Source organism: Nanorana parkeri, unplaced genomic scaffold (assembly GCF_000935625.1).
Source record: "Nanorana parkeri isolate BGI_ZX_2015 unplaced genomic scaffold, ASM93562v1 scaffold398, whole genome shotgun sequence".
Taxonomy (NCBI): Eukaryota; Metazoa; Chordata; class Amphibia; order Anura; family Dicroglossidae; genus Nanorana; species Nanorana parkeri.
In genome coordinates this window covers 1,229,850-1,242,013 of record NW_017306666.1, presented here as the reverse complement: position 1 = coordinate 1,242,013, position 12,164 = coordinate 1,229,850, and the positions used below count along the sequence as shown (strand labels likewise).

Below are 12,164 nucleotides of genomic sequence, written 5' to 3'. Positions count from 1 at the left end.
TGTTCACATTAAAGACATTAATGGTGGATTTAGATCCACTGTATATCATTGGCAATAGCTAATCTTATGTTTCTTCAGCAAAAGTTATTTTTCCCTGTGATATACACAAAGAGAGTATTGATTTGGAGCATTACCATATCAATCAGCTGTGTGCTTAAGCTTTGTGAAAAACTGAAGGAAAAATGTTTGGTCGTTGTAAAAAAGGGAAGGCAATGCTGCATTCCCACAACATGATTAAAAACAATTTCTAATTTGATCTTAATTGTCCAATATATTTATTTACTAACAGGCCAGTTTATAAATTTCAAACCAAAAGCAGGCAATGTGTAGAATGTTTAGCATTTTAGCCCCAAATCGGGTCACGCACAAGACACCTATATCTTTTGAGGCCAACTGATTTCCACTGAGATATTAAGGGGCTGGAATTTGCAACAACTGATAATGAGACTTGCCAGCACCGACAGGATTAATTGTGGCTTAACATCACATAGGTGGGGAAAATCTAAATAGGATTGTTCAACAAGTAAAACACAAGTAAAAAGGTAATCAGCAATTTTCAAATATTTTATATTAGTTTGCTATGGGGTCTATTCACTAAGCTGCCGAAGGATCTAGCCGTTGCTTTGGCTGATCCTTCGGCTAGCTTCGGCCCCAGGACCCTATTCACTATAGTCCGTACAGCTCCCGAAGTTGGCCGATCGGCTCAGTCGAGCCGAAGGCATATGCATCGGCTGAGCCGAGGTGAAAGCCGAAGCTGGTCGAATGGCCGACCATTGGGCGGTTGCCAGCCGTCATCTCACGGCTGGCTCCAGCCACTTGCAGACAGATCAGCGTCCCTGGTTACCAGATAACCAGGGGCACTGATCTCCAGATAGCCCAACTCTCCAGACGCTCCGGGAGTCTCCCGCTATTAGATAGCGGCTCCCGGCCGCCCGGGAGAGAAACACTTTCTCCCGGAAAGTTTTACTCTGCTCGATCGAGCAGAGTAAACCTTTCCCTGCTCTGTTGTCTTTTTTTTTCTTCTGACATCAGAGCCGTTGGCTGCCGAATGAAAAAAAAAACCAGCATAGGAATGCATAGCTACATTCTTATTGGCTATTTGCACTGTCAATCAGCAGAAGGGACCTGAAGTTCTCAATCAGGTCCTCTTCTAGTGATTGATAGCAGCAGAGGGCGGGTGCAATAGCTAGTTTGCTATTGGCTATTGAAAAGTGAAATAGCCAATAGGAATCAAGCTATGCATTCCTACTGTGTTTTTTTTATTTATATTCTGACGGCAGCAGAACCGCCCTGCCAATAGAAAACAGTTGGGCGGAGCTAGCTGTCACTGCTAGCTCCGCTCAATCATTTTCTATTTTATTTTTTCTACTTTTTTAAACTGTTTTTTTATTGTGCTCGGTACCACAGAGGTACCGAGCAGAACAGCCGGCATCTATAAGAATAGGCTGAACAGCAGCGAGTAGCCTGCTGGAGGTTCGGCTTAGCCAATCCAGATGTTGGATCGGCAGAGTCCAACTCCTTCTGCACTTTGGGTCGGTTATTCACTCGGCTGCCTACGGCCTACTGCCTAAATGGGAACAAATAACACATATAAAATAGGTGTTATCCCAAAGTGACAGTCATGTTTTGCACTGTGTGTTATCTTAACTATAATGATTTTATTTTAGTAGGGGCTAAATCAAAGACTGTCAAGAACCCTTAGTGCAGGGGAGAACTTATATTTGCAAATATTGCATTCCCCCTAGAAGTTTTATCATTTTTACGATGTTGCTTTTAAGTACTGGTAATAATTTTGTCAGTGCAACAGATGCGGGTTAATCCTTCAGTGGTGTCCTGGCAGATGCTGTGTCGGCGCCGCACAGCACTCAGACATCTTATTCATAGCTCGGCCAGTAAAATTAACTTTTCCTCTCTTCTTTTGGATTGTAGTATATTCATAGGATTTTAGTTTGCTATAGTAATCAGAAAACTTGTTATAGAGAATGGAAATGGGCATTCCATTTAGAATGATACCAAAAGCAATGCAGAGGAAAGCAAACAGACGACCAAGAGGAGTTTCTGGGTAAGTGTCTCCATATCCCACTGTAGAGATGCTGACCTGAAAATAAAATAGCAACATTGTTCATGTGTTTACTTTCTTCATAGTGCTTGATTCCTTTACTAGTAATTATTATAGGGTATTATACGTAGGTCAAGTAGGAAGAATCACTTGTATGTAAAGATTACCTCTAGCACTGTAAAGCTCCATGGGCTTGCTTTAGCTGCTAATAATTAATCAACAAGTCAGTGAATGGTTAGACCACTTATCGTCTTATACAGACCACTTATAGTCAGCCAAATTTGTCACATTTAGAAAATATTGATGTGTCTAATTATAATGTCTTTGCTGCAGAACAATGAGCTTTGTTCACTCTATGGGTGCTTCCATTTTCCTCTCTTAGAACCAAAATATACTTGGCCTTAGTACATATATTACTATTATGATACATCATTCATGTAAACATCCCTGTACACCTCCTTCTCAGGGGCACCTGTATTTACCTTAATTCAGCCCTACTTACAATGGGGTACCATGCTTTACACATCCTGGATGTCTTTTACAGTGTTTATAAAGTAAAGCTGGCTATGCACAGTTCCAATTTTGTGTAAATCCCTGCTGAATGGGCCGCAATTCAAGCTGCAGGTGGCCCAGCAAGCACCATAGTATAAAAACTGACTGAGCTGGGTGGAAAATTGTCAGTAGAACAGTGACTACATTATATTAGATACAGTCACTATTCGGGTATGTAGTCCTCCACAGATGCTGCACCTGCCGGAATGCAATAGCTGGCAGTGGTGATTCCTCAATCCACAATGTTTAGCATGGATGAGTGAATGATTGATTTTCTCTTGTTTAGCAAACGGATAAACAAGACAGCATTTACACCTCCAGCAATAGAAGGCAAACCAAAGGCAATATCTATCTAAGAACAGCTGTGCCTCCTCCTGTCTAAAGCTGGCCATACGCCTATAGATTTTCTTCAGATTTTCTATGGTTATATGGAAAAAGTGCATCAGATTCCTTCATCTACGCTAAACGGTGTGGATGGAGGAATCTCCCACTGGGCCAAGCTTCAGTATCTTGGTAGTCGGCCCGGCTGGCTCTCAAAATACCTGAAAAATTCCTGTATGCGATTAGACTACTCAGGTATTTTGAGAGCCAGCAGGGCCGACTAGCAAGATACTGAAGCTTGGCCCAGCGGGAGATTCCTCCATCCACACAGTTTAGTTTAGATGGCGGAATCTTTGTAAAAATCTATAGGTGTATGGCCAGCTTAACTTATAACCTCCACTGAACGCTGTGCAATCTCCCACTCACTGGAGCTGTGTGCCCAATACTTGGCAGGTCAGAACGTGCTTGACTTTTACTCCAACAAGTTGCATTCTGGTGTTTGGGTAAGATGCTTCAGACTGCCTTTTGCTCACGATACTTCCAATATCTTGCAATACTTCACTTTGTGCAGTAACCTAATGGAATATCTAACAGCAATGGGGAATGAAGGAGGAAACAGGACCTCCTTGTGTTTTCATTTATTTACATTTTAAATGTACAGTATATAAGGCATATACATAGTTGCATAGTAACAGAGCTGTTAAGGTTGAATAAAGGCACAGGTTCTGTGCCTTTATTAGTTCAACTTATGTGTGTGTGTTTTACTAAGAGTATCTGTGAGTATTTCGTTTACTATGGAAGACATCTAAAAGATTCTTAAATGTCTCTATACGCTCAGCTGATATCACTACCGGGGGAATTGAGTTCCACTATTTTACCGCTCTAACAGTAAAGAATTCCTTTTGCAGTTTCAGATTAAACCTTTTTTCTTCCAATTTCAGATGGTAGACTCTTGTCTTCTTAAGAATCTGTATATTACTGTCATATCCCATCTTAAACTTCTCGTAAAAGTGTAATTTTTGTAATCTTTCCCTGGCTTAAATGCACCAGCCCCCTTATTAGTTTTAATGCCCTTCTCTGTACTCACTCCAGCTCAAGGACATCCGTTCTGTGGATCAGTGACCAAAATTGAACTGCATACATAAGATAAGGCTGAACCAGTGTTTTCTAGAACAACTGTACCATGACACCATAACAGCCTGTGTTATATCTTATTAACTTTATCAAGGGCTTGTTGATTTTATTTCCCATAATGCTCTGATATCCCCTTACATTTAACCGATTCTCTTCCATACTTCCAATTACCAAATCTTCATACAAATTCAAAGTACCATCCTACCATATTAGTTAATCTAAACAGACAACACCAAATCTTCATACAAATTCAAAGTACCATCCTACCATATTAGTTAATCTAAACAGACAACACAGACAAAACGATATGAAGATGAACCTACACACACTGCCCTGCTCATTTCTACCATTTAGTACCATCTAGTACTCGATAGATAGATAGATCGATTGATAGATAGATAGATAGATAGATAGATAGATAGATAGATAGATAGATAGATAGAATTCTATTACCCATCTCTATGCCAACCCAATTATACTGTCTAATTCATTACTTATAAATCAGTTTAAATCTATGTCCACGTTGAGACTCTTGCTCATTAGTGTGCCAACTTTGTATATCCAGTAGATTTATCTTTGTGACCCTTTTTGTTTCAAATTCAACCCCCCTTACATTTCCTTTTCAGTGCCCCATATTTAAATTTAATCCATCTGGTGTCATATTTATGGACCTGTTCAAAGTGGGTTTTTTTCTTTTTCACCCAAATATTATCAGTATCTTTTCTTAACCTTTATTTTCATTTTGCATAGTTCTTCCCACATATATTTTGTCACATGGGTATTATAATACATCCTTTACACGTGTACTTTTACTAATAATGAACTGTCTATCCTCAGTCTCTTCCTCTTTATCTTTAAGCTTAATCATCTCTTTCCTCTTCTCTTTTTTTTTATTCTATTTTGCATGCTTTGCATTTCCCACAATGGAAAAAAAACCTTTTATTTATTTAAGATCTCCTTCTTCTTCTGCTTGTACTGGGCACTAGATTATCTAAATTGACTTGTTATATACTATCAGTGGTTGTACCGAGGACCTAATACATTCTACTCTAGTCATCCCTCTTACTTCCTTTCTAACTTAATCTATCTTTGTCTTTTGATATCTGTTTAACATGAAAAAAAATTCTTAGATTGTTAAGGTATTCATCAATGCTTGAGCAATTTCCTCTAATGCGGAGCATCTGTCCCTTTGGTATACCCTAGAAATGTAAAGCATGTAAAACAGTAAAATGCAAAGGAAAGAGGAAGAAGAATAAACTTAAACAAAAAGAAATTGAGGTTAGACAGTTCATTACTTGTAATAGCACGTCATTTATATATTATAATGCCCATGTGGCAAAATATACATAGGAAGGATAACTAAAAAATGAAGAGAAAGGTTAAAAAAAATATGAATAATATTTGGACTAAAAAGAAAAATCACAATGTCCCGTACACTTTGCAAAGGTCTATCATTCTGGCCCCAGGGGGCTGAAATTTTGGGGCATTGAGAAGGTAAGTAGGAACTGAAGGGGGGTGAAGTTAGTCACTGCAAATATGATTTGTCACCACTCACAGCTGCTGTAACCCCTTAGATCTGATTTAAAATCCAGTGTTTTTTTCTCCTATTGTCAAAATTATTTGAAATGTAAACTAATTTTCTGAAACAGCAAATGGCAACTGATATTTGCCATTTGTGAAGAAATATCTTCACAAACTATAAAAATGCTTGTTATTTACATGCAGTTCATTCCTCAGATGAGGAAATGTTTACCATGTTAGCATGTGGGTAGAGATCATATGTATTTAAAATGTATGTATTATTTAACAATGTGTTTTTTTCTTAATTAATATCATTGGCTGCCATAAGGTCACGCGCTTGCTGGGGACCTCACGGCAGCCTTGTGGGGACCTTGCGGTGGCCGTTTACAGCACTGGCCGGCTGAACATCTCCTACTCCTCCTCCTTCCCACCGCTTGCACAGCCCTGGTGAAACCCGCACAGCACTGGTGAGACCTGCACAGCCCTTATGAGATGCTCACCTGCCCACGCAGCCCTGGTGAGATCCGCATTCACCTGTGCAGCCCTGGTGAGACCCGCCCCCACCCGCACAACCTGGTGAGATGCACTGATACCCATACTGGCATTGATATCGGTGCCGATTCTGAGTATTTGGGTGAGTAATCGTACTCACTCAAATACTCTGATACTTACCCTGATACAGGAACTTCCGGTCAGAGAAAGATTCCCTCTGACCGGCAGTGCCATGAGGCAGCAATGAGACAGCTTCCCGGCCAATCAGGAAGCCAGGCAGTGAGCTCATGACCCACCTCCCAGCTTCCAGATTGGCTAGGAAGCCGGCTTTACTTGTTGCTAGGCAGCCTGGCTTCCTGATCAATCAGGAAGCTGGGCGGCACATCGTGACCTGCCTCCCAGCTTTCTGATTGGCTAGGATGCTGGTATCACGCTGCCTAGCGACACTGCAAGGCAGCTTGGCTTCCTGGCCAATCAGCAAGCTGGGGTGTAGGTCATGACCTGCCGCCCAGCTTCCTTAATTGGTCAGTAAGCCAGGCTGCCTCGCAGTGTTGTGAGGGAGCGCGAAGCTGGTGTTCTTTTGATAGAACCCCGGCTTCACAGGCAATTAGGGAGCCGGGCCCATGGTACCTCAGGATGCCGGTATCGGTGAGTCTACCGAAAAAACAGTATCAGTATATTAGATATAGATATATATACTGTGTGTGTGTTGAAAAACTGAAGTTTATTGTGGACATTAAAAGCAATACTTACTGCTGCCCACCACCAGGCGTGAGGAATACTTGTGAAATTTGTGCCAGAAACATCATGTTCAACTGTGTAGACCATTGCTGAAAAAGAAAAGATTCCCATGGCAATGAAGAGAAATAGACAGCCTACTTGCTGGTAGCACTTTCGAAGAGTGAACCCAAAAGCTCTTAGTCCTGTAGAATGACGTGCCAACTTAAGGATTCGAAATATACGCATCAGTCTCATTATTCGAAGTACTTGTCCAACTTTACCAACTCGTCCTACAGCCTCTATTTCATGCTCATGGCTGGTCTTTTTACCACTTTTATCCTCATCAGAAACCGTCTCAAGAAGCAATTGTAGGTAGAGCGGCAATATTGCAATAAGGTCCACAGCATTAAGAACACTGCGCATAAAATGCTGTATGTCTGGAGTTGAAATGATACGCAGTATGTATTCTAATGTAAAGAATGCAATACAGATGGTTTCCACATGTTCCAGAAAAGATTTACCACTAGGAAGCCCTGCTGCATATTTATAGTGCATTTCTTCAACTGTGTTAAGTGTCATAGCCACAACTGATATAAGAACAAAGAAGCTGGATGCTACCGCCATGGCCTTGGCTGTGACTGAAGAGAATGGTTTTTCCATTAAGTTCCAGATACGGCGTCTCAGGTGTCCATTAGGCATGCCTCTAAAGAGTTCCTCATTCTCCTCTGTCTCCATTTCAGCTCTGAGTTCTCTTTGGATCTTTAACTGTTCATTGAGCTCATCTTGCCTTTCCTCAAATGATATGCGGCAACAACGAGGAGTATGTTTCACTCTTACACCCCAATAGTTGATTTCTTCCAGAAAGCTGCGAGGGCACAGCTCATCCCTTATATACAACACTCCAGTACGATAGAAGTTGTAGATATGATGGAATATAGCTGGGTCACGGTCAAAGAAATAAATTTCCTCCGCTGGGCTGTAATCATCACATAGATCTAGTTTACGCTGTCGATCAGTATACGTTGCCAATCGTCCTATACGAGTTTTAGGATAACTAGCTGCTACCATATAGGATATAAAGTAAGCAGTGCCACCTACATTGATATGTAGCAAATTGCTGCGAGCATTTCTATAAACAGAGGGAGAGAGTAAATGTATGTCTTGATCATCCTCATAGGATCCATATTCATTGCTAGAAATGAACTGCTTTTTCCATCCATCAAGTCGTTTTTCTTCTCGTTCTGCCCATTTCTGTTCCTCTACATCATCATCTTCATCCTCAATGTAATAAATGTATTTACTTTCAGGGGCCCACTGCAAGCCAGAATCTCTAGGCAGCCGAAATCTGTCCTCGTCACCACGGGGTTTTCCAGATCCTTCTCGGAAAAATGACAAAGGAGGAGCCCTGGCCCTTTGCTTGTACTGCAGCATGTCTGGTCAAGTTAAACCATCCCAGACATGAAAAGGAGGACAGTCATACAGGTATGCCAGAAGCAATGGCTATCTCTCCAGGGATGTATATCATATTTCTATCTTCCCTTGCAGTTTATTGCCACGGAAGGAAACAATAGCAAAGCATTTTATGCTGTATGTCTCTGACAGTTTTAAGTCCTGCTGACAAAGAAGATTTAAATACTTAAGAAGGGATTTTCATGTTATTATCCCATTCAGCCTACAACTTACAACATGCACTGGAGCTCTGAACAAATGTGTCACACTGATAGATATAGACATATAGCCAGTTCATAAAACTTTAGAACTAAATTGACATGAATATTCTTTCTATATTTATTATATATAGGTGGAAATGGAGATTCTTTTCAATAAAGATGGCATGTGCATAAATGTGATTACTGAACCCTAAAACACTGTAAGAAGAACGGGAAAGGTAGAGAATAGTTTGTATTCAATATAAGTTCTTATGCTTAAAATACATGTATAACCAAACTTTTTTTAGTTTATATCATGCATATTAGATATCCTCTTATACAGGGTCCTATTTGCCATAATGGCAGCTGTGGGCCAGAAGCATGGGTAAGAGGTTAGAGGGGCTCATGGGTATTTAACAAAAATGTGTGCCCATCCTTCCTACTGTTGCTGCCAGACATGTGCCTAAATCTAACAAAAGAACTAAGGTAAAGGGGGGTGTAAGGTACACTTACCGAAGGCTGCACTGGTGATCGTTGATGATGTCAACCAGGTCCCCTGTGCAGACAATCTGTGACAGGTGTTGCTGTCAGGCAGGGCACTCTGCAGTCAGGTCGTATACTGTGCATGGTGAGTCTGGCTCCTCACTCAAGGGAGTCTCACCTCTAGCCTAGGTTGATTTAGCTTTGCCTCTTTATGCAGGACTTTTTTGCAGCACTTAGTTGCCAACTATTCAGCATTCAAGAGTACTGTAGCATTAAGCATGTAAAGTCTAATTCACATGGGCAATGACATACATGTGATTATATGCATATGTAGGACAATTCTAAAAGAATGTAAATGCAGCTAATTTTTTTTTTTTAATGGTATAATGCGTACTGTTTATTTACTGGTATTTAGAAAAAATACAAATCTTTGCGCCTAAAGGTAGATTAGACACGCTGTATGCATTGAAACAAATGTAAACACATGGAATCGCATAATAAATAAATGTACATTTTGTATTTTAAGGTGTCATTCTCACAGACCTCCTGTGATTGTTTTATTTAAACACTGGAGAAATTGGGAATCCGGGAAAAAAGTGTTTGTTTTGGGTTAATATGCAAAATGTAGAAACATTTATTTATCATGGTTTTCACACATTTAGATATGTTGAGAGAATCGTATCTGTTTCTAGACCCGCAGAATTCTATATTTTCAAAATGAAAGTAAAGCACAGTGTGCATTATACCACTTAAAACGGTTACATGCATTTATATTCGTTTAGAAATGTCCTAAAAATGCACATAATCGCGGTATGTGATTGCCTGTAGAAATGAATCCTAACCCAAAACAAAGACTATACTTTCCAAATGAAATAAAACAAATTCAGGAGACACATGTAAATGAGGCCTTAGAATAGAGGAGAGTGGCTGGTTAACATGATCATAGGACAGATAATTGAGAACAACAGGAGGAACTGCTAGAACCAGGGACATCCTAATTACTGAAAGACCCATTGCCCAGAATCTCTGTGCTAGGGACTCACTGGCACAACCAGTACATTAAAGCAGATGTAAAACCTAACTGAATGGCATTTTGTTTTCCTAAATCATGGTGTAACAAACTCTTATGTTTTCTTTTATAAAATGTTGTTTTTACTTTTTTCTTTTTCATTCTTTGTTGTATATAAGCACTGCTGAATCTCCTGCAGTCACTTCCTGTCCATTGATGGCTGCACAGCATTTGTGAGGGTGGGTTTTGGTAGTTACAACAGGGGAACATGCCTGCACAACCTGGGTCATCAGGGCCTGCTTGTTGTCTCTGTTAGGAAAGCATATGACAGGTTGACAAAGTAGGACAGGGGTAGCCAAGCTTCGGCCCTCCAGCGGTGGTGAAACTACAAATCCCATGATGCATCTCTTTCCGGGAGTCATGTCTGTGGCTGTTAGAATCTTGCAATGCCTCATGGGATTTGTAGTTCCACCACAGCTGGAGGGCCGGAGTTTGGCTACCCCTGATGTAGGAGATCAGCTGGGAGAGTTTTGTCACCCTCTAAAAGGAAGTGGGCAGTGGCTTAACAAGAACTTTATAGCGGAATTGCCAGACATTATTTCATTTATTGCAGCAGATTTAAAATACTTTAAATGTCTTTTGAAATAATATTATCATGTTTATACTTATATAAGGTTTTATTACTTTGGTTAACATATACTTTACCTCAAGACAGTTAAATAATTTATATATTTAGTTGGGATATTTATTAACTCAATAGAGTTTAATCATTTATATATTTAGTTGGGATATTTATTAACTCAATAGAGTTTAATCATTTATATATTTAGTTGGGATATTTATTAACTCATTACAGTTTATTTATATATTTAGTTGGGATATTTATTAACTCAATACAGTTTAATAATTGATATATTTAGTTGGGATTTTTCAGATTGTTTTGTTTGTGGGGCAAATAATCGAAATTGGCAAACATACGTGGAACTAGTATGTAGCATACAAAATCAGTGCTTAGAAGCAAATGGGTTAAATATATTTATAGTAAAAACAAAGCCCTGAGTACATAGGCCCTCTAAAAAATAAGTGAGTTGGTCACTGGGTGGGTAAAAAAAGCAAACCAATTAAATATTTAACAACTCTGTGTATCAAGGGACAGGGTGTCCAATATGAAGATGATATTTAGGAAGAACAAGAAACCACCTTTTGTTACCTTTCTTAACCAGAAAATCTTCTTCTGTGCATTCCAGTGTTTGATTAGATCGCTTTAGTGGCAATTAAAGATAATTGCACCAGATGAAGGGATGGCAGTTGTTGGAGCTTACCCATCAAGTCAGGGCCCCAGTAACAAAGTAAAACTAAATCAGAGCGGGGCACAGCAGAGGTTTTTCTTACTAATAAATGGAAATGGGAAAAGTAGTATCTTACATTTTATATTCTACAGTGCTGAATGTCTTTGTGCTATAAAATATTGGAGGTAAGGGGCTGCTTTTCCCACTTCCCAGTAAAATTGGACCTTGCTTGAAGTGAAAACAGTAAACCAGAGGTGCACAATGTTTTAATTCATGAGCTATATTCAGATATTGCAAATGAAATGGTGTTTCTTAAGGTCTGTGGATACCAATAATCAGAGACGCTGTAACCTTGTGTCTCGTCCTGCATGATACATATGCTCTTTTAGACCTACTGAAAAGCGTAATCTAACTCCATTAAGTGAGTATATTACTTGCACTGCAAGTAATGGAAGTACATGTTGATATTGTGGTTGCATGCAATGGATCTAGTGTACTCAGTGTTTGGCTGGAATGGTGGACAGGGGATGGGTGGCACAAGTGCCGATTGTCCAATCTGGATATACACGGTACTTATTAAAGGCTTTGGAGTTTGAAGGTAGCTTGGCTGCCAGGTGCTCTCAAAGGCTGACGACAAGAAAAGAAGTAGGATGCCATGGCAGAGCAGGGCTCTGGCACGCAGTAGGCAGGGTAGCAGGCAGGGTAGCAGGCAGAGTTGTGGTCTGAAGGCTGGCCAAGGTCACACCAGGGAATCAAAAAAGTAGAGACAAGTTGTAGTTAGGAACTAGCCGGGTCAGCGTCAGAGGGGCAAGGGAGAAGAGAACAAGAGGAAGAGAACCCCATTTGCCACATGACAGCTTGAAAAGTAGTATGTAATTTTAATAAAATAATGACAGAAATTAAAAAAGATTAATAAATAAGTGCAGCAGGGGGTC

General features: G+C 40.0%; 1 protein-coding gene across 1 annotated transcript; it reads right to left on the bottom strand.

The window, feature by feature from the left end:
• Positions 1-1,822: 1,822 nt before the first annotated feature.
• Positions 1,823-8,230, bottom strand: KCNV2 (potassium voltage-gated channel modifier subfamily V member 2). The gene is made up of 2 exons (XM_018559470.1): positions 6,833-8,230; positions 1,823-2,098 (listed from the first exon to the last, which is right to left on the bottom strand). The coding sequence occupies exons 1-2, from the start codon at positions 8,228-8,230 to the stop codon at positions 1,823-1,825; spliced, it is 1,674 nt and encodes a 557-aa protein (XP_018414972.1).
• Positions 8,231-12,164: the final 3,934 nt, after the last annotated feature.

Excerpts from the sequence above, each read along its gene's own strand:
- KCNV2 (XM_018559470.1), bottom strand. The coding sequence starts at position 8,230 with ATGCTGCAGTACAAGCAAAGGGCCAGGGCTCCTCCTTTGTCATTTTTC. Across the intron at positions 2,099-6,832 it reads ACGCCTGGTGGTGGGCAGCA|GTCAGCATCTCTACAGTGGG; the intron begins GTAAGTATTGCT and ends TTTTATTTTCAG.